This window comes from Nycticebus coucang, chromosome 19 (genome assembly GCF_027406575.1).
Source record: "Nycticebus coucang isolate mNycCou1 chromosome 19, mNycCou1.pri, whole genome shotgun sequence".
Taxonomy (NCBI): Eukaryota; Metazoa; Chordata; class Mammalia; order Primates; family Lorisidae; genus Nycticebus; species Nycticebus coucang.
The window spans coordinates 42950825-42974216 of NC_069798.1; the positions used below are offsets into that span (position 1 = coordinate 42950825).

General features: G+C 41.5%; 2 protein-coding genes across 3 annotated transcripts in view; one reads left to right on the forward strand and one right to left on the reverse strand.

The window, feature by feature from the left end:
* Positions 1-3652, forward strand: part of KATNAL2 (katanin catalytic subunit A1 like 2) — a 56126-nt gene extending 52474 nt beyond the window's left edge. For both annotated transcript variants that reach the window (XM_053571234.1, XM_053571235.1), the window contains exons 12-14: positions 24-186; positions 996-1098; positions 1632-3652. In XM_053571234.1, the coding sequence (XP_053427209.1) occupies positions 24-186; positions 996-1098; positions 1632-1771 (406 nt within the window). In that variant the 3' untranslated portion in view covers positions 1772-3652. The remainder of the gene's footprint in view (positions 1-23; positions 187-995; positions 1099-1631) is intronic.
* Positions 3653-6719: 3067 nt separating this feature from the next.
* Positions 6720-23392, reverse strand: part of HDHD2 (haloacid dehalogenase like hydrolase domain containing 2) — a 41173-nt gene continuing 24500 nt past the window's right edge. The window contains exons 4-6 of the mRNA XM_053571237.1: positions 20794-21010; positions 13021-13084; positions 6720-8101 (exon numbers count right to left, since the gene is read on the reverse strand). Of these exons, the coding sequence (XP_053427212.1) occupies positions 7998-8101; positions 13021-13084; positions 20794-21010 (385 nt within the window). The 3' untranslated portion in view covers positions 6720-7997. The remainder of the gene's footprint in view (positions 8102-13020; positions 13085-20793; positions 21011-23392) is intronic.

Consider the following 23392-nt stretch of genomic DNA (forward strand, 5'->3'; position numbering starts at 1 on the left):
AGCTGTTTCTGATGTGATTTCAGGGAGCTGGACTGTGCCATGTTACGCCGCCTGGAAAAGAGGATTCTGGTTGGTCTCCCCAGCCAGGAGGCCAGGCAGGCCATGATCCACCACTGGTTGCCCCCTGTGAGCAAAAGCACAGCCCTGGAGCTGCGCACAGACCTGGACTACAGTGTGCTGAGCCAGGTGGGCTGCCTGGAGGAGATGCATGCAGGCCAAGGGGCCACCATGTGATCATCTTCTAGACAGGGTCTTACCATGAACCATTAGGACCCTGAGACACTTAGAAAAGATCCAAGCTTCCCCAGCAATTCAATGGGCCTCTTCTTCATCAAAGAATTAGCTTTTTGTCACTTGGAAAGATTCAAGCATGGAGAAACAATGTGAGGTTCTGGAACTAGCATAGGGTTTAGACTCAGAACCTATGGTCAAGTCCTGGCCATGCTATTTGTTAGCTGTGTTACCTCAGGGAAGTCACTTACTCTCTGAGCTTCAGTGTCTCCATCTGTAAAACGGGCATCAGGTAAGCCACTAAGGATTATTGTAATGATTAAATGAAAATCTTTCACAAACAGAAAATCTCCTCTGTTATTACTGGTGACCCTTCCCAGGGTGTGTTGTAGAAACCTTGCCTGCTTTGGGTGAACACTTGAGGTTCTCTGAGGTTTCTCAAGGGCAGTTAAAAGAACAAAGGTTCCTACCGAATTTGATCATCCTTGGATTTGCGCACAAGGTGCCTCAGTCTTTCACCAGCATCTTAAAATATTTTTGGATGGTGTTCGGAAGTTTATTTTTTCCCCAGCTACTTAAGTTATCCAAACACATTTGTAGCATTTTTCCTCAAGCACTATTTATCTGAAAATCGGTGTCTAGTGTTGATGGGTGACAGATACGGAATCTAAACAGAGCTTCCAATCCCTGGCCCTGCCTGTAAGAGTGTAATGGCCACCAGTATTCTGCCTGCTGACCAATGGCTGGGTTTGTGGCTGTTTCAGGAAACTGAGGGCTACTCGGGCTCAGACATTAAGCTGGTCTGCAGGGAGGCAGCCATGAGGCCTGTGAGGAAGATCTTCAGCATGCTTGAAAATCACCAGTCAGGTATGGTTGGGATCTCTATGAAAGTGCTTTGGGAGAGAAATTTGTGTTGAAAAGTCCTGCTCTCGCCAGCAGATGGAGCCTGGAGCCCGTTCTTGGTGCTCTTTATACCTGCAATACGTTCTTTGGTCAGATCATCATCCTGCACGCACTCAGCACATTCCTTCTTTGGTGTTCTGTGTGGGATTGACTTTGCTCGCAGATGATAAACTCTTTAGGGCTCAGGCTTTTATTTCTCTGGCACATTCTGATGCTGGGCTAGATTCATTTGAAGCACTATATAAATATTAAATAATACTTTAATAACGATACATTTGAGTCACCATTTTTTGTCTGGCCTTTAGGGGCTAACTCAGGTGCACATTAAAGAACCCCCACCCCCACCCCCACCGTCCTCTGTAGTCTTGCCTTTTGCTGCATTAACCATTAAGAATGCTGCATTATGCATTGTCTTGAAAGAAGGTCTATTAGCATTTCAAGAGCATTGATCACCAGAGGTCGATTGTTGTGCTGTCGTTGTTGTGTTTTTAACCTAGAGAGCAGCAATTTACCTGGGATGCACTTGGATACAGTGACCACTGCCGACTTTTTGGATGTGCTAGCTCACACCAAACCTTCAGCAAAGAACATGACTCAGAGATACTCAGCCTGGCAAAGAGAGTTCGAGTCTGTTTGAAATCACATTCACCCTGACCTGGCCACTAAGAAGAAAGGGAGGAGCTTTTCAGAGGTCCCCAAGTTTATTTGTGTGAGTGAGAAAAGAACTTAATGAGTGGAATGGAAAACAGAAAGTTATTCTTAAAGACTGGATTAATTTCAACAACTGTGTTCTTTGGGACTCTGAGATATTTTCATTAATTTATCATTATTGAAGTCAGCAGAACGGTGAAGATTTCAACTACATACATGTATGTGTGCTGTTAGGTCAGACAATGGAAATTTTCCTTACAATTAGATTTCATAAAATTTTCATGAATAATTTCCCGCAATATTCCTCGTTTGTGAACTTTAGGAGGAAAAGCTGTAGTTAGAAAAGTTGTGTTGGCCATGCACAGGTTGGGGCTGACTTGGGGCAACAGCTATCGGTTAAGCTTGACAGACTGACCAGGCAACAGTTTAAAAGTGGTTAAGGGAGGCGCAGTGGAGGGAATGTGTCTGCCTCTCTTTCATTCTTGACAATATTCTGAATCACATCAGCTCCCCTAATTCTGACCCCCACCAGCCTCAGCAGCTCCCCGAATTCTGACCCCAACCAGCAACCCCCAACCAAAATAGTCCCGCTTAGAAGTGTCACAGAGTATGTTGATTTCAGAGCTAATAGCAGGGGTGACTACACACTATCACCACCAGCTCCGCACCTGAGGGTTTGGAGTTCTGACCCCCAAGTGTCTTTCGACACTTTGCACATCTCACACTCAGTGTGCTATGCCCTTCTCTTTCCATTGCCACACCCTTGTCTGAGGCTGAGTGCTGTATTTGCTTCAGATGCTAAGCAGGGTCTCCGTATGGGGCACCTGAGCTTCTAGAGTCTTCCCTGTTCTCAGGCTCCCCCCTTTCTTATGTAGTTATAAGCAGTTTAGAAGTGTCTCCCTCAGAAACCCACAATCCGAGGCATCTGCTTTCAACTCCTGATACATGTTAAGGCTTCCACTAAGTAACGCCACTTCTCTCTTAAACTAGATCTCATCATACCTGTGGAAAATTATCTATTCTTTTTCTTGCCTTGTTTTCTTCACCCCTGTAGGCAGATTCCTCCAGAGGGTAGAAACTTCCAGGAAAGGGGGCATTTTTGATAGCTAAGTATTGCAAAGGATTTTACCCTTTTAAGCAAAAGCAAAGCACTTTTTTGGTATTGTTTTGAGTGGATTATTCTAAAATGTCATTTTGTGGAAAACGTAGCACACTGAAAATATACCTTATACAACAAATTTAAAATAGAAAAGATTTCAGTTTAAGCTGGAATTAGACTTCTTCATGAGCATAAGTCCTCGACTCTGCAGATCCATCAGGTGCCCATCAGCATTCTTTTCCAAATGGCCAAACGTACCAGATAAGCTTTCAACTCCCTCTATCTCCACTCTGGTCCTGGTGTCCCAAGGGAGCAGGGACCAGAGGAGTACTGTAGAATGAGCGTATCCACACCTCATTCCTGTTCCCAGCCCTGTGTTTCACTACGGCCCACCACCATGCCCACTGTCCCTGAGGCCTTAATCCCATGGTTCCACTTTTCCAGAGAATAATGGAAAAAACCCACGCTTGCCTTGGCTAGGGATGGTCATTTGGCTGCTGTGGGTGGGGGCGAGTTTCTGGGGCTCCAGCTTTTAACCAGTTCCTCACTTTTCAACCCTCCCTGGCCCCTCACTTTCAACCTGCTACCTCTAAGCCTTGAGGATGAATTTGCACTGATTTTAGTTAAAAACATGCCTCCCACTTCCCACCTTCCAAATTACTGTTAGTTTTTTGTCCACTGGCAGCTCCTCTACTATCCTTTTGTGAGCTGTCCATTGCGGCTCATCCCTTCTTCATTTCCTTACTCTTAGTGGGGCTTTTAGAAAAAAAAGACCAACACATAGGATTTACCTGCTATGTTTTAGAGGTTGGTTATGGTTATTTTTTTAAAGTACGCTAAAAGTGTAAATTTATATAGGAGATTGGCCTGGTAGCTGTTGGAAGATTTAACTTAACCCAACATGTGGTATTTTCTTCTAAAGCAGAAGTGACAACTCAAAGGCCTCTAGGAGCATGAAACATGGTAGCAAATGAGTCAAGTAAGCTGAGTGTAAGGAAAGGCCGGGGTGAGAACTGTGGTGAGCTGGAGAGGGCTAGCGATTCCTCGAAGGACACAGCAGTGACTTCAGCTCCACATGAACATGGAAATTTGCACCCAACATTGCCAGCTCCTCCAATTATCCTAGAAAACCCTGTAATTGATTTGCATTTGAATCTCCTGATGCAATCTCAGATGTTGGCAACTAAGGTTAGCTGTCTGCCTGCAGAATTCTCGTGGCTGTTGGCACTCATTCAGATCACCTGCAGGGCCCAGGTGCACCAAACCGCATTCCTGCAGGCTGTACCCTTACGTCATCGCTATGGGTAGGTCTCACCGCTTTAGGTAGCCGTGTATGTGCATATGTATACTGTTTACCTTCCTCAAATGTAAGCTGCATAATTGTGGTACTTTTTTCCCACTCCTACTGAATGAATAAAACATTATTTAAAATGGCATAGGCCAAAGGCTGAGCGTTGCATGTGCTTCAGACGCTAAGTTGTGGCTTTTGTACCTACACTCTCAGCTCTCTGCAGGTGGCCTCTTCACCGAGAGGATTTATATAAAACCATTTTGAACTTGTGGAGCACTTTGTATCATCAGATATATCTTTGCCTGCTTCAGTTCCCCAACTAGAAGACATGCAACCTGGGAGCAAGCACTACCTTCAGCTTTGTCTTCCTGCTTTTTACCTACAGGAAATATTTAATAAATATCTGATTTTCTCAGGCACATCAGCCAGTGAAACAGTTGAGCTCTGTATGACAGGTAAGCACTGAAAAAAGTAAATCAAAACTGATGTTCAGACAGTTTGTATTAAGACACATGATTTCTGGTGCTCTGGGACCTTGCTGCTGCTCCTTAAAGATGGCAACATGCTTTGGGATAGAAAGCATTGATGACTGGTTGATACACAAGTCAGCAAAGGCCTTGTGTGTTTATGCTCAAGAAAGTTTTTTTGACTTGGTCATACAAACACATCCCTATGCAAACAACTGCTAATGTCATAAAGGTATCCTACTTCTCAAGGTAGGGTTTTAGTGAAACACATTAGTGCAGTTTTCAAATTCTTTATTATAGGTGCCCAGGGACTTCAGTTTTATTCTACATGAACCATTGATCCAAAACCAATTGCACATAATCAATGTAGGCATTTTTAACTTTTCTGTTCAACGTGCTACTTAAAGTTTTAAAAGGTGAAGTGACAGACATTATCATTTCCAGGGAATTTCTGACATCACAGCAATAGGTGAAGTTTGGTAGAACTGTCACTTAGAGTGGGGTGAGCTAGCACCCTTTTGCTGTCCTGGCCATCAGCTCTGATAGACTGAGAACACTAGGAGGTAGAGTGCCTACAAGCCTGGGGCTGACTCTGGAGGTTTGTGAGAAGTGGGTGGGACCACCTGTCTGTCCCCCTCCCACTGCACATGGACCTGGTGCCCAGCAGATTTGAGACGACCAACTCCTAACAATGAGTGTTCTCTAATAACCTCTCTATTCCCAAGATGTCACCTGGTCCCTTTTCTGGCCCAGAACAGAATGACAGTAAAACTGATGCAAACATTGTCCTTAAGGATAATACAAAATAGCCCTTTAAATGGGATGGCTGGAAAATGAGGCCCTTCAGATATGTCAGTTATTAAATTTCCTCCATGAGGCCCATGACAGAGTAACGAGCCATGACTAACATTGATTGGAATGTTACAGATTTTTAGTTATCCTCATGAATCTGTGTGCAGGGTAGCAAGCCCTGTATGCTTAATAAGTATCTCAAATAAAGATGTTCATGGCCCACAGGTAGAATATACAAGGATGGAGGAAAGGAGAGAGGCTGTTTCTCCCAGCTGGGTACATTATGCGCAGATCTGACCCACTCCTGCTCCTCTGTTCACTTCCTGAGTGAAGTTAGAGCTTTAGCTCTAACTTGTCTCCAGAGCACCAGATCCATTACCTCCAAGTGTCTAATGGGGGCTACCCTACAGGCATCAAGTCTAAAATGCAACTGTTTCTCCTCCCTACCCACATCTATGCTTTCTAGCATTGAATTCTTATGTTTACAGTCAGTTTTTATTGGTTCACTAGCCATCTGAGTGCCTGTGTGATGCAGTCCTATCTGGGGGAAGCAGAGCCATGTGAAGATGTATGCACACTCTAACAAGTGCCGCGCGGACATCAAGGAGAAGACATCAAAGGAGGAGACACTGGAGTTGGCTCTTCACAATGTTGAGTAATGTCTTGTATATTCTCTTTAGCTCTTCAACTAGAAAGGGTCCTCAAGGGAACCCCGCCCCCCCCTTTTCTTACACACCTATTTCCCATGACAATCAGGGCACTCAGTGCACAGTAACCAGTAAACACTTGGGAATGCTTGTTCCACGGCAAAACTGACCCAGGCCCCCAGGAAACAGGCCAAAGTTGAGCACAGCCCACCCACCAGGTGCCACACAGCACTCTGTGTGAGATTCTCTCCGTATGTGGCTTTGCCCTGAGAAGTCTGGATATAGCAGGGTATCCCTCTTAATCTTCAGAAAGACCTTCCACTGAGATAACTATAGAGATAAATCTTACCAACCCTTTTCAGATTACTAACCGTGGACAGTCCTGCTCACCTGCATCATCATCACGGCAAATGCACAGCACACGTGGCTCATGCATTTAATGTTCACACCGACCCTGTGTGGTAGATACTATCATTATCTCTATTTCCCAGATAAAGAGAGAGGTGTGAGAGGCAAGGAGGCTTGGCCTCCCCACTCGTCCTTCTGATTTGGAGTGTTAGTCATACTACATCTGTCTTTTATAGCCTAGGATGTGTGAGTTCTAAGTTGGGGTGTTTGCAAAAACAAGAACAGAGTGCTCAGCAGACTATCGTTTATTTAGCTCCCCTTCCTTCCATCCAAGACCAAGCTGATCTCTAAACAAGCATCAAAACCAGAAGCTCATTAACATCAGGGTGAGTTTCAATACGGTGAACACTACAATGATGTACAATTACATTCTAATAATTCAATGCCCAAGAGCCCCGTAAAACAACTGTGGAGGCCCAGGATTATCACACTATGCAAATGCACTAGGAAAATCATTACCTATTTAGTCCCCTTCATTTTGGTGGGTTTAACATAAGAATAATCCATTCTACAAGATGAGATTTCATTTTACAGCTGTAGTAACCAAGTACATAAAAGCTTGAATCTGTCCCAAAAGCGTCTAAAAGATTTTTCCCATAGTGTCAGAGGCAAAAATAATGAAATCTTGCAAATGTACAGTTAATAGGACCCTGGTGGACACTAACTTCAAAAATGCATGGTCTATAAGACATTAAAGGCTTGATTTTAGTTTCTGCACTGTTCCTGTTAATAACAATGTCTAATTAAAACATCTGTAAAATACTGATAGTTTTAATTTTACATAAAATTTCCAAAACAACTGTTACACAGTATAATAGGTATCTGCAATGAATAGGTTATTAATGGAAATATTATTTTAAATTAAAATCTGGTTCTAAATTTAAATTAGTCATCTCTGGCTAATGAAGAGAAAAAGAAGTCACCCATGCTGGGAATACAGTAGAAAATCTAGTTTTCAACATCTGTTAAAGCAAATTCCTGTATCACTCCAGCTATAGGACAATTTGCTTGGCTGCTTATGTCTCATACTCTCCTTGGCACTTCTGATGGATTTCACAGTTGAAGTGAATATTAAAACTACAGCCTAATGCACCTTTTAATGGATTACTTTATAATTTAAAAACCACCATTCAATTTTATTTACAGTCTGAATTTCCTCTCCCTGTTTTCCAGTGAGAAGATAGCAGAGAACATTTCCTCTGCAGTAGTTTCTCCCTCCCAGGCCTGCCCAACCTGATGAATATTTTAAGAGGAATGGCACAAAAATCTCAGCTTTCCCTTTCTTTGGGTCTCATCTTTTGTTACAAAATAAAACAAAAGGGATTAGCGAGGCTTAGTTGCTGGCTGCAATTCAATACCTTTCTTTCTAATTAATGCACAATAAAAGAGGGTTACAACACCATCAGCACTGAGTGGTGTGTGTCTATGGTGCTGGCGCTGAGCTGGTAAGGGATTCGTTCCAGACACTAAAAGCTGCGTTTCAAGTTGCTTCAGATGCACACAGTGGTTCATAGTAGATGCTGTAGAATGTGGTCCACAGCATGAGGAAAGCTCTCACAAGTTAAGTAAGGAGCTGGATTAATTTTTTCTTCATCTGCTGCTCGGTATTTCCCTAAAACAAAAGTAAAGCCAGTGAACAAAGGCTACCGCTGGAATGCCAAACTAATCACAGCCTGAGAGCACCCAGCCACCAAGGAACCACCCCCACAATTACTAGAGAATCAGGGCTGCTTGTTTCCCAAAGCACCTTGTACTGAGGCTTTAGGATGCAATGACGCCATGCAAAGAAATGTCACTTTCAGCATTTTCCCAGGCCTTCTGCTCATTCAGAATGAACAGTCACCCAGTACCAGGTCACCAGACAGCTGAAGTTCCCTTCAAATCTTCATAGTTCACAAAATTTTCTTTGCCCTACCTTCAACCGTAATGATAGACAGGTGACTAAACCCATGTTTTAAAAGGGAAGCCCAGACCCCGGAGGGCAGCCGACTCAGCTCTGGAGGGTGACTGGGAACAGCGTGTGCTGCTGCCAGGCCGAGTGTCCAGGGCTGGGGTGGAGACCGTGAAGGATGCTCCCAGGCTGAGCCAGGCAGGATAAGCCATGAGGCAGGCGCCACATGACAGGCTTGCGGTCTAACTCTCCATTATCTCGAATTCAAGACAGCCTACTGTCCCTGGCCCAACACAGCACAGCAATCATTCCATACAGTGGTCACTGAGAACTTTTGCAAATGTAAACCAGAAGGCACATGGTGCCTATTTAAACACCTTTAATGGGTCTTAATGCCCTTCAGGAAGAATCCAGAATCTCTACTGTTGCCTTCCAGGCCCGCTGTCATCTGGCCAAGCCACCAGGCTGCAGTCCTAGGCTGGACCTGGCTCCTTTGAGGGCTTCACACTTGCTATTCCCTAGGCCTAGAACATTCTTCTCACCTGACTACCTTCTGCATGCTTCAGGTCAGCCTCTCTCCCCCTCTTCCTGTTGAAATTGGATCCCCATGGTGTTATTCACTCTCCTCTACAACATTTAGAACAATTTGTAATTATGCATTTTTTGAATGTCTGTCTCACATCTAAGACAGGAAGCTCTCTGAGAGCAGGAACTCTGTGTGCTTTATGCCCCAGTGTACTCCCAGCACCTAACACAGTGACTAGCACACAGTAAACATTCCATAAATATTATGTATTTATTTAGAGACAGAGTCTTATTTTGTTGCCTTCGGTAGAGTGCTGTAGCATCACAGATCACAGCAACCTCAAACTCTTGGGTTCAAGAGATTCTCTTGCCTCAGCCTCCCAAGTAGCTGAGACTACAGGTGTCTGCCACAATGCATGGCTGTTTTTTGTTGCAGTTTGGCTGAGGCTGGGTTCGAACCCACCATCCTCAGTATATGGGGCCGGCGCGCTACTCACTCAGCCACAGGCGCCGTCCTATTCCATAAATATTTTTTTAAAGACTGGATGGAAGAAGGAATGGAGGGAAGACATGTAGACTGCTGCTCCGCTCTGCACTTTTTCTCCTTGTTCTCTCATCCCTTTTTCTATGATCTCTGCTATTTGTTCTGCCTTTTCCAGTTTTCGGTGCCTAAGCCCAGTTCCCACAACAACAGGCCCACCATTCTCTACAACTACTGCTTTAAGGCACTTTGCTTGGCAAATGCAAAGCATGAAAACCTCTACTTTCCACACATTCGTATTGTGCTGAAGACGTTTCCTCTCTTACCTTGCTGACTATAAATTCTTACCAGAAAGGAACCAGCATCAAATGTACAGAGGTAATTAATATGTACCTCACTCACATTGGCACTCTCAAGGCACCTGCCCAGAATATGGTCCATGTAGCAAATTCCACTGAGTTTTTTTCTCAAGCTGAAATCCTATTAAGTATAAACTCCTCTGCAAGGTTTCTACTTGGGTCTCATAGGCAAACTAGTGACTGACTACTGCTATACGACCTACTTCCTGGCCCAAGGGGGAAGTACATAATTTTTTTTTTCCCATGGAAATTAGGGTTTCTAGAATGCTTTTGCTTAGTCTGGCTCAACAGGTGGGGTTCCTAAAGTACAGATTGACACAATTAACTTAGGTGTATGCTCTAGTTCTCGCACTGTGCCTGGCACACAGCAGGTGCTCAGCAGTGTTGGCTGAGCCAATGAAGCAGTCTGAATTACTCAGTGCAGCAACTTGTGCTTCCCTGTGGGTAAATGATGAGTGGAGGGAGGATACAGGAGGCTAGGTTGATGATATAAGACAGAGACATCCCATTTTTTCCCTAAAGGATTGTTTTACATGATAAGCAGAAATACATTCTGGTTAGGATTAGCCAAAAAGCCTTATTACCAAATAAATCAGCAAAGTACACTGAGCATCTACTTTGTGTTGCCCAGTGAGAAACACAACTGCTCGAGACTATTCACAAAAAGTGTTTATTGTTCAGCTACTCGGGAGGCTGAGGCAAGAGAATCGCTTAAGCCCAGGAGTTGGAGGTTGCTGTGAGCTGTGTGATGCCACGGCACTCTACCGAGGGCCATAAAAGTGAGACTCTGTCTCTACAAAAAAAAAAAAAAAAAAAGTGTTTATTGTTGACTATGCATTAAAATATTTACAGTAACTTTTAGACACAGGGAAGCCTAGTAATGTTGCACTGCACAAGTTACCATTTATCCATGGAGCTGGCTGTTCTGCATGCTTTTAGAACAGGGGGCATATTCATGACCAAAAATCAACAGTACAAATACGCCTGTTTTCATGAGCTGGACTTAGCCGCTTTACTAATTACACATTTTAGATGTGATTACATTATGCTCTTGGCTTCTCTAAGACTAAACTGGTGATGCCTCCATGGTAGGCTGGTCACAACCAACTGCCAGTCAGAAAAGAAGGCAGAGCCAGTGGAGACCAGCCAGGGGGAGCTGGGATAGGTCGCGCTGTGCAGCTTAGTGTAAATCCTTACTCACACGAGCAAGGAAAGATAACATTCAGGAGAATAATACACACGGGCAAAAATAGTTACCTGAAGTTTTCTTTAATAACCAGAAAATAAAACTGCAAAAGGCAAGAATTTGAATATAAAGATACAGGGGAGTGTGGTTATTTTTCTTAACTTTATTTTATGTGCTTCTATCATAAGAGTATGATAATGTTCCTAGCAAGGGGAAGATCACTTTCACAGAGAAATGACAAAAACCCACTGTTTTCATTCTAGAGCAATTAGATTCCAGCCGATATCTGCAAGGCTCCAGTGGTTCACTCCAGGCCCCACAAGAAGAAGATGGTTTTTTCAGTCTTAGTTCCTATGGAACCTTGCCACATACTTCTCATTCAATTATAGCTCCAATTACATATTCTTATTTCTATTTTTAAAGTCAAAATAGCTTTTATACAACCACACTTTCTTCAACAACATCACAGTTACTTTTTCTAAAAACTTCCCAATGGTAACTCTTTCATGACTTTTATGTTTAAATTTTTCCTTTTGTGAACAGCCTGTTACTGTTCGCAAAAGGGAAAATTTACTGTTACTGTTTAAAACTACCATTAATAGGAAACTACCATTATAGGAAACCAGGCAAATGAACTCACAGAGACAGACATCTATGGAACCATTTGTCTGCTATTTGATTTATAAGAGCCCAATGACAATCCTTGGAAAAGATTTTCTGGCTGTCATGTGCTATTCCACATGTAGCAGGGGTCATCTAGAGGTGGGGTAAAGGGCAGGGACCTCTTCACTATAGATTAAAAAAAAAACTTGTACGTTCCTAAAGCAACAGTAGTCAACCCTACTCACAGCTCCCATGCTTGTTCTTTCCCTACCTTGAAAGGACTCCACATGGATTACTATGAGGGTCAGATGGGACCAGGCCGACCCCATCACTCTTGAAGGGCCTAGAGAAGGGAAGAGTCTCAACCAGATTCTTGCACAGCTAGTCAATGCAGAGCTGCGATCAGGACCATGACACTTATCCAGTCCAGGGTAGTCATAATACTTACTGTATTAGCTAAATACCCCCTAGCAAGATTGTTCCTTTCCCCTAAATTTATATGAGGAACCATACAAACAATTTTGGTGTAGGATATAACTTCCTAAACTTTTAATTACTAAAAACAGTAAGTGAAAAGACAAGAAAAAAAGTTTTTTGTATATATATTTTTAAGTGCCATACAGCCATACATGGTGGCTCACACCTGTAATCCTAGCACTTTGGGAGGCTGAGGTGGATGGATTAGTTGAGCTCAGGAGTTCAGTCCAAGAAAGAGCAAGACTCCATCATAAAAAAAAAAAAAATTAGAAAATTTATTAAAAAAAAAAGAAGAAATAAAAGTGAAAAATAGTAACACAAAGAATCAGATCATTAAGCTGGCCAGTTCCTAAAGAGATGAACTTCATCATCTTATAGCCAACACACAAATAAAAGGTATTTTTATAGCTCACCAGAATCCATGGTCCTTTGTTCCATTCCGGTGTGGTGAATTGTATGTACAGGAAATCATAAAAATGCTAATTGTCAACTACGTATGATTATCTCTGGATAAGCGTTAAAAAACCTGAGTCCTGATCAGGTTTATACAGCCAGACCCTCTCTCACGGTCTTTCCCCCTATAATCCTAAACCCATTTTATTTCTGCTTTGTGGCAGAAAAACAATAAAAGTGCCCAGGGCTCTGCCATTTCTGAAAAGATTGTTCTTTAAGCAATTAGGTATTGAGCCATCATGTTTTACAAATGGCTTTTTTTTTTCTTTTGACACAGAGCCTCAAGCTGTCACCCTGGGTAGAGTGCCATGGCATCACAGCTCACAACAACCTCCAACTCCTGGGCTTAAGCGATTCTCTTGCCTCAGCCTCCCCAGTAGCTGGGACTACAGGCACCCACCACAACACCTGGCTACTTTTTGGTTGTAGTTGTCATTGTTGTTTGGTAGGCCCGGGCTAGATTCGAACCTGCCAGCTCTGGTATATGTGGCTGGTGCCTTAGCTGCTTGAGCTACAGGTGCCAAGCCTACTAAAGGCTTATATAGAAGATACATACCAGTTTTTACTAAGATGCCCAGCATGCCAGCATTCTGAGACCCACCAACATCATCCCTGCAATCCTAGAAAAGCAATAAGAAAGCATTTAGTCCAGTGATTTCAGTTAGCTAGCCAGCAAACCTCACCAACTTTGATTTACTAGGCTAGACGGCCAACTATAATCCCATGGTTGAGGAAGATGTAAAAAAGGGCAGACCCATATGCAATGTTCTGAGGAAGCATACCACATTTAGAAAGAGAAAGTAACAGGAGGAAAGTGTACAAAAGAGTTGTAATCCTAGTAACCAAACACAGAGAGCAAAGTCATATTCTTCATGTTCTGCCACACATACACCTACCTCCTCTTTAAACGGATCATGGAAAAAAGCATTCTACCTATTTGGCAGCTTTTAAAGTAAATCCAACTGCAATGAATGAAATAGATTCAGAAGATAGATTTTTTTTTTTTTTAGTCCATGTAGTATACTATCCATACTTCCCATCCATTGTCCATAACAGATAGCTAGCATCAAGTCAAATCAGTACCGGTAAACAGACCCTGCGACTGTCTGATGCTCATTTCACATTTGGGAATAACAGATGAGTATGAAAAAGGAGCTCCTCTACACAATTCTTATTCAAGAGAGGGATAAATATATTTGCTTGAGTGTAATAATGAATGCAAGGTAATTAAAAATCCACGGACTGGAAGAAATATCGAGAAAATCAATTCTGCCACGTCCTGTCTGTAAACAGGATTCATTCAGATCATGCCTGAAGAAAGGTTTTTTCCCCTCAAAAATCACTAATATTGGTGGAGGCGGAGCAAGATGGCAGCCGAGTAGCAGCTTCCTTGCATCTGGGCACCGTGAGTCTGGGGATATAGGACTCCAGGCATCTCTGGCTGGTGGGATCTGCCTATCATCACCCCTGAGAGGATACAGGGAGTCAGCAAGAGACTTCTGGACCCCAAGAGGAGGACTAAAACAGTGGAAAACCGGCAAGTGGTCGCGTGTGTTCAATCCGTCTAAACCCACCCGCAACTTCCACAGGCACGAGAACTTAAAGAGCAAGAGGAAGTGAAAGGAAAATTAGGGCAAGGAAACAGATAAAGAAATCACCCATGAGGAAGAATCAGCAGAAAACTCCAGGCAACATGAAGAACCAGTCCAGAACAACCCCACCAAGGGACCATGAGGTAGCTACTGCAGAGGATTCCACCTATACAGAAATGTTAGGAATGACAGAAAGGGAATTTAGAATACACATGTTGAAAACAATGAAAGAAATGATGGAAACAATGAAGGAAACTGCTAATAAAGTGGAAAATAACCAAAAGGAAATCCAAAAACAGAATCAAATAAGAGATGAACGATATGAAGAATATAAAAAGGATATAGCAGAGCTGAAGGAAATGAAACAGTCAATCAGGGCACTTAAAGATGCAATGGAAAGTATCAGCAACAGGTTAGACCATGCTGAAGAAAGAATTTCAGAGGTAGAAGACAAAGTTTTTGAGATAACTCAGATAGTAAAAGAGGCAGAAAAGAAGAGAGAGAAAGCAGAACGTTCACTGTCAGAATTATGGGACTTTATGAAGCGTTCCAACATACGAGTTATAGGAATTCCAGAAGGGGAAGAAGAATGCCCCAGAGGAATGGAAGCCATACTAGAGAATATTATAAAAGAAAATTGCCCATATATCACCAAAGATTCTGACACACTGCTTTCAGAGGGCTATCGGACCCCAGGACGCCTCAACTCTAACCGAGCTTCTCCAAGACACATTGTGATGAACCTGTCCAAAGTCAAGACAAAAGAAAAGATTCTGCAAGCTGCCAGGAGTAAGTGCCAGTTGACCTACAGGGGCAAATCCATCAGATTGACTTCAGACTTCTCTAATGAAACTTTCCAGGCAAGAAGACAATGGTCATCTACCTTTAATCTACTTAAACAGAACAATTTCCAGCCCAGAATTCTGTACCCTGCTAAGCTAAGCTTCAAAATTGACGGAGAAATCAAATCATTTACGGATATACAAACATTGAGGAAATTCGCCACAACAAGACCAGCTCTACAGGGAATACTTCAACCTGTTCTGCACACTGACCACCACAATGGATCAGCAGCAAAGTAAGAACTCAGAAATTAAAGGACAGAATCAAACCTCCACACTGATGCAAAAGATAAAACTAAGCAATGGACTCTCACCAAATAAGACGAATAGAATACTACCACACTTATCAATTATCTCAATAAATGTTAATGGCTTGAATTCCCCACTGAAGAGACATAGATTGGCTGACTGGATTAAAAAACACAAGCCATCCATTTGCTGTCTGCAAGAAACACACCTGGCTTCAAAAGACAAATTAAAGCTCCGAGTCAAGGGTTGGAAGACAAGTTTTCAGGCAAATGGAATTCAGAAGAAAAGAGGAGTTGCAATCTTATTTTCAGATACATGTGGATTTAAAGCAACTAAAGTCAAAAAAGACAAAGATGGTCACTTTATATTGGTCAAGGGAAAACTACAACAAGAAGACATTTCAATTCTAAATATCTATGCACACAATTTAAATGCTCTCAGATTCTTGAAACAGACCTTACTCAGTCTGAGCAATATGATATCTGATAATACCATCATAACAGGGGACCTTAACACTCTTACAGAGCTGGACAGATCCTCTAAACAGAAATTAAACTAGGATATAAGAGACTTAAATGAGACCCTAGAACAACTGTGCTTGATAGACGCATATAGAACACTCCATCCCAAAGATAAAGAATATACATTCTTCTCATCACCCCATGGAACATTCTCCAAAATTGATCATATCCTGGGACACAAAACAAATATCAACAGAATCAAAAGAATTGAAATTTTACCTTGTATCTTCTCAGACCTTAAGGCACTAAAGGTGGAACTCAACTCTAACAAAAATGCTCGACCCCACCCAAAGGCATGGAAACTAAACAATCTTCTGTTGAATAACAGATGGGTGAAGGAAGAAACAAAACAGGAAATCATTAACTTCCTTGAGCATAACAACAATGAAGACACAAGCTACCAAAACCTGTGGGATACTGCAAAAGCAGTTTTGAGAGGAAAATTCATCGCTTTAGATGCCTACATTCGAAAAACAGAAAGAGAGCACATCAACAATCTCACAAGAGATCTTATGGAATTGGAAAAAGAAGAACAATCTAAGCCTAAACTCAGTAGAAGAAAAGAAATATCCAAAATCAAATCAGAGATCAATGAAATTGAAAACAAAAGAATCATTCAGAAAATTAATGAAACAAGGAGTTGGTTTTTTGAAAAAATAAATAAAATAGATAAACCATTGGCCAGACTAACGAGGAATAGAAAAGTAAAATCTCTAGTAACCTCAATCAGAAATGATAAAGGGGAAATAACAACTGACCCCACAGAGATACAAGAGATCATCTCTGAATACTACCAGAAACTCTATGCCCAGAAATTTGACAATGTGAAAGAAATGGATCAATATTTGGAATCACACCCTCTCCCTAGACTCAGTCAGGAAGAAATAGAGCTCCTGAACAGACCAATTTCAAGCACTGAGATCAAAGAAACAATAAAAAAGCTTCCAACCAAAAAATGCCCTGGTCCAGATGGCTTCACTCCAGAACTCTATCAAACCTTCAAGGAAGAGCTTATTCCTGTACTGCAGAAATTATTCCAAAAAATTGAGGAAGAAGGAATCTTCCCCAACACATTCTATGAAGCAAACATCGCCCTGATACCAAAACCAGGAAAAGACCCAAACAAAAAGGAGAATTTCAGACCAATCTCACTCATGAACATAGACGCAAAAATTCTCAACAAAATCCTAGCCAATAGATTACAGCTTATCATCAAAAAAGTCATTCATCATGATCAAGTAGGCTTCATCCCAGGGATGCAAGGCTGGTTTAACATACGCAAGTCTATAAACGTTATCCACCATATTAACAGAGGCAAAAATAAAGATCACATGATCCTCTCAATAGATGCAGAAAAAGCATTTGATAAAATCCAGCATCCTTTTCTAATTAGAACACTGAAGAGTATAGACATAGGTGGCACATTTCTAAAACTGATTGAAGCTATCTATGACAAACCCACAGCCAATATTCTACTGAATGGAGTAAAACTGAAAGCTTTTCCTCTTAGAACTGGAACCAGACAAGGTTGTCCTCTGTCACCTTTACTATTCAACGTAGTGCTGGAAGTTCTAGCCAATACAATTAGGGAAGACAAGGAAATCAAGGGAATCCAAATGGGAGCAGAGGAGGTCAAACTCTCCCTCTTTGCTGACGACATGATCTTATACTTAGAGAACCCCAAAGACTCAACCACAAGACTCCTAGAAGTCATCAAAAAATACAGTAATGTTTCAGGATATAAAATCAATGTCCACAAGTCAGTAGCCTTTGGGTACACCAATAACAGTCAAGATGAGAAGCTAATTAAGGACACAACTCCCTTCACCATAGTCTCAAAGAAAATGAAATACCTAGGAATATACCTAACGAAGGAGGTGAAGGAACTCTATAAAGAAAACTATGAAATCCTCAGAAAGGAAATAACAGAGGATATTAACAAATGGAAGAATATACCATGCTCATGGATGGGAAGAATCAATATTCTTAAAATGTCTATACTTCCCAAAGCAATCTACCTATTCAATGCCATTCCTATCAAAATACCAACATCATACTTTCAAGATTTGGAAAAAATGATTCTGCGTTTCGTATGGAACCCGAAAAAACCCCGTATAGCTAAGGCAGTTCTCTGTAACAAAAATAAAGCTGGGGGCATCAGCATACCAGATTTTAGTCTGTACTACAAAGCCATAGTGCTCAAGACAGCATGGTACTGGCACAAAAACAGAGACATAGACACTTGGAATCGAATTGAAAACCAAGAAATGAAACTAACATTTTACAACCACCTAATCTTTGATAAACCAAACAAGAACATACTTTGGGGGAAAGACTCCCTATTCAATAGATGGTGTTGGGAGAACTGGATGTCTACATGTAAAAGACTGAAACTGGACCCACACCTTTCCCCACTCACAAAAATTGATTCAAGATGGATAAAGGACTTAAACTTAAGGCATGAAACAATAAAAATCCTCCAAGAAAGCATAGGAAAAACACTGGAAGATATTGGCCTGGGGAAAGACTTCATGAAGAAGACTGCCATGGCAATTGCAACAACAACAAAAATAAACAAATGGGACTTCATTAAACTGAAAAGCTTCTGTACAGCTAAGGAGAGAATAACCAAAGCAAAGAGACAACCTACACAATGGGAAAGGATATTTGCATATTTTCAATCAGACAAAAGCTTGATATCTAGGATCTATAGAGAACTCAAATTAATCCACATGAAAAAAGCCAACAATCCCTTATATCAATGGGCAAGAGACATGAATAGAACTTTCTCTAAAGATGATAGACGAATGGCTCACAAACACATGAAAAAATGTTCATCATCTCTATATATTAGAGAAATGCAAATCAAAACAACTGTGAGATATCATCTAAACCCAGTGAGAATGGCCCACATCACAAAATCTCAAAACTGCAGATGCTGGTGTGGATGTGGAGAGAAGGGAACACTTTTACACTGCTGGTGGGACTGCAAACTAGTACAACCTTTCTGGAAGGATGTATGGAGAAACCTCAAAGCACTCAACCTAGACCTCCCATTTGATCCTGCAATCCCATTACTGGGCATCTACCCAGAAGGAAAGAAATCCTTTTATCATAAGGACACTTGTACTAGAGTGTTTATTGCAGCTCAATTTACAATCGCCAAAATGTGGAAACCACCTAAATGCCCACCAACCCAGGAGTGGATTAACAAGCTGTGGTATATGTATACCATGGAATACTATTCAGCCATTAAAAATAATGGAGACTTTACATCCTTCGTATTAACCTGGATGGACATGGAAGACATTATTCTTAGTAAAGCATCACAAGAATGGAGAAGCATGAATCCTATGTACTCAATTTTGATATGAGGACAATTAATGACAATTATGGTTATGGGGGGGGAACAGAAAGAGGGAAGGAGGGAGGTGGGTGGGGCCTTGGTGTGTGTCACACTTTATGGGGGCAAGACATGATTGCAAGAGGGACTTTACCTAACAATTGCAATCAGTGTAACCTGGCTTATTGTACCCTCAATGAATCCCCAACAATAAAAAAAAAAAAAAAAAAAAAAAAATCATTAATATTGCTCAACAACAGTCCTTGGCAATGAGTTTCAGAATGTAAGAATCTTCATTCAGGGTCCAACTTAAACGTTTCCTGTTACAGCTAAACTTATGCAGTTGAAGAAGAAGAAATGAGGGAGAGGGAGGAGAAGAGGAAGGTGGGGAAAAGTAGTTGAAGAAAGGAGGGAAAGAGCTTCCACTTTCCTGGATAACAATCTCCCATTCAGCTGAGCACAACTGTCACATGCCCTTCCCACCTCCATCCTGTCCCAGTACCAGCACTCCTGGGATAAAGCATTCTCAAGTCTCCATCTAGGATAACCACTCCTTCAGACACATTTGTCTAAGAAAGGCAGATTAAGGCTTGCTAAGAGGAACAGGTGTGAATGAAAAGACAGTTTCTCAGATAGTACTGAGTTCAATGATTATCCTATTTGATTTCCGGGGAATGCTTATAGCAATAGAAGATGAAATCAGGAGGACTGTGATACACTTCCACCATCATAAGACCTCTGGGAGAGAGTCCAGAAGCTTGGGTTCTATGTACTTCCAGCTGTGCTACTAATTAGCTGTGGGAATTCAGATGTGAAAATTGACCTCTTTGGACTTCAGTTTCCCAGTCTATAAAATGAAGAGGTTTAGAATAGTCATGATGGTCCCTCCCAGCTTGACATGTCATTATTTAAAAATTGAATATAATCCTTGTCACCAACTTACATGACGTAGTGTGCTTGCCAGCTCCTTCCCCATCATGACACACAGGAAATAACATTTGCCCAGGATACCCATGGCCACAGTGACTGGCCAGGGCCTCTAATCATAACCAGGCTCAGCCCTGTCACTCTAAGAGCTGTGATGATCAATAGCTTTAGCTATCTGTGGTCCACTGTTTGGGGTTCTTCTTTAAAGAATATGCCAAGAAAAAAGATCAATGATGGTAGAATTCTTTTTTCTTTTTTTTTTTTGAGACAGAGTCTCACTATGTAGCCCTCAGTAAAGTGCCATGGCGTCACAGCTCATAGCAACCTCCAACTTTTGGGCTTAAGCGATTCTCTTGCCTCAGCCTCCCAAGTAGCTGGGACAGGCGCCCACCACAATGCACACCTGCCTTTTATGTTGCAGTTGATTATCTGGCCCCGGCTGGGTTCAAACCAGCCACCTTCAGTGTATGTGGCTGGCGCGGTAACCACTGTACTATAGGCACTGAGCCGATGGTAGAATTCTTTAGGTATAGGTTGTTCTCTGAATCAGTAGCATTCAAAAAAATTGTGTCAGGGTTTTCCTCCAAAAGACATATAAAGCATTTAATTAACTTCTAATAGATGGTTTTTGAATTTTATATCTATGTTTTATATATATCCCATTACACTAGGGAGAAATGTCTGAAATAATAAAAATTTCAGATCCTTAGAAAAATATCACTAACATCTATGAGGAAGCCCATTTTATAGGCAGCTGTTTATACCACCTACCATCAGTAAAGGTCTGCCTCCCTAAAACAGTTCTCCCATCATTGACAGATGAGTCCACAGCACCTCCCGGGCTCTTCTACTTACATCTCCTATCATGATGGCCTCCTCAGGTTCACAGCCAATACCCCGCAATGCTTCCAAAAAGAATGTCTTCTCTGGCTTTCCCACTACTGTGGCCTTGGTGTCTGTGGCATACTCTAAAGCAGTCACAAATGGCCCAGGCCCCAGGGCTAAGCCATCTTTCCTCTTGTAATACCTGGCTTTGTGGATTGCTATCAGAGGTGCCCCATCCAGAAGTAACCTAGAGAGAGAGAAAATGAATATTGGCTAAAAGCGAGGTTTTCATGATGGGGAGAGAATGTCAGACTTACAAAGAGGTTTTATTCACATGCACAGAAACAAACAGTTTCTTATTAACTTTTAATGACTTGCTGTCTTCTAATGAATTCACGAAGAACTGCTGGGAATTACACTCAGATACACTAAAGTAAGGTGATAGATTATTAAATTTGGGATTGCGTCAACCTTTTACCTTTAGTGGTTTCATTTTACCCAAATCACCAGGGAAAGAGAATTAAGAGAACTAATGCTAAATAAGACACTCAAGGGAAGAAGCTTAACTTAATGAGACAAGTTGTTTCAACCTTCCCTAATGGTAGGCAGGAGGCTCTTGAGCCTTTTACAGTACTACACAATAGTCACTGTAGTGACATGTTAACTCCTAAAATATTCAAATTCCTGTTTCCTCTACTCCAGGAAAGAAGTTCCTTTTTAATCCAGAAATTTAATAGAGCGTTTTACAAAGAGTTTCTGTTTATATTTTTACCTCTTTATCCTCTAGCTTTTGACATTACTTTACAAATCAGATCATCTTCCCAGAAGAACAGACTACCAAGGGTTAAGGAGAGCTTTGGGTGTCAAGTCCCCTCCTTTGTCCTGATATGGGACAAACAACACTCTCACACCAAACAAAAGGGAATAAAGAGTTTTCACATTAGTTTGAGAAGCAAATGCTACACAGAGCTAAGGATCCTCTTAGTGACAGGCAAAAAACCAAAACAAATTGAAAAATCTTCACAAATGATACCCACCTCCCCAAACCAACACACCCAAACATCTGTCAACATCTCAAGGATGCACCCTTTAGTCACGTGGCAGAAGTACTCACATAATCAGCTAAGGGCATGTGGGACACAATGTGTATTTTAAACTGCTTTTAACCAATGTAAGTGATCTCACTACCTTAATTTACTTTACATCATCAACTTGGTTAAAATATTTAGTATGTCCATCGAGGAAGAATTCATCACATCTTACCCTTCACATTTATGAGTAATTAAGTGCTCAACTATGAAACTGCTAAATTACTCCTGTCAGTGGGCATGGAAATGCTTTCCTGTGGGAGATAGAAGATTTAGACATTTATGATTATTTTATTACAAAAAAACCAATACTGGACTATTACAGAGCCTTACTATTAGTTACTACTTATTACTCACAGCACAGGACAGAGCCTTCAAATTTACTCTCTAATATTAACACAAATTCATTTTGTAAAGCAGATCTTGAAATCCAACTGTCAGGAAACAAGGCAAAGCCATGCTGCTGGTCTTAAAGACTCACAGCTGACAGCAATGAGCTGACGGGATTTCTCTGTCTGCCTCCTGCCACCCCACCCCCAGGCCCATTTATTTGCTACTCCACCACGGAACTGAAATTCTTTATGCAACAGACCTCAAAATTGCTTTCCACTTACACAGCTAAACTAAAAACTCATTTGATTTAGCTTTGTTAATATTTTATTATAGTATATATTAACTGGGGATAAGACTTACCAGCTTGATTGATGTGTACTTAATTCTCGGGCAGTACTTTAGTGCCTGCCCTGGAAGAGCTGAACTATGGGTTCCTCTGCATTTCCCTAAATGGGAACTAGCTCTGTACTAGGCGCTTCTCTCCTGCTTCTACAGTCCCTGCTTCTACCATTCTTCTCTGCACAGCATGAGCTTTACTGAATCTTTTTTAAAAACTTGATTATTTATTTGATTTATTTATTTTGAGAGAGAGTCTCACTCTTTCACCCCGGGTAGAATGCCATGGTGTCATCATCATAGCTCACAGCAACCTCAAACTCCTGGGTTCAAGAAATCCTCCTGCCTCAGCCAGCCCAGCTGGGACTATAGGAGCCCACCACAACGCCCAGCCAGCTTTACTGAATCTTTGAAGAGCCAAGGCATACTCAGGATGGCCTGAGAGGTAAATGTTTATAGGGCACAGAATAGAAGACCTTTTGTAGTTAAACATTTTTTTTATATTAAAAATAGACACCCAATACTTGGAGTATTTTTATACTTATTAGGGCAGCAGTTCTCAACCTGTAGGTCGCAATCCCTTTAACAATGAAAATACATCCTGCATATCAGATATTTACATTACGGTTTATAACAGTTGCAAAATTACAGTTATAAAGTAGCCATGAAAATAATTTTATGGGGTCACCACAACATGAGGAACTGTATTAAAGGGTCGCGGCATTAGGAGGCATTAGGAAGGTTGAGAACCACTGTATTAGGGCAACAAAAGATGATTACTTGTTAGTTACTATGTGTCCCCCTGTAGGATAATATTTAGAAATAAACATATCCTATATCAAGCACACAAAGTGAACTCAGTCTGAGTTTAA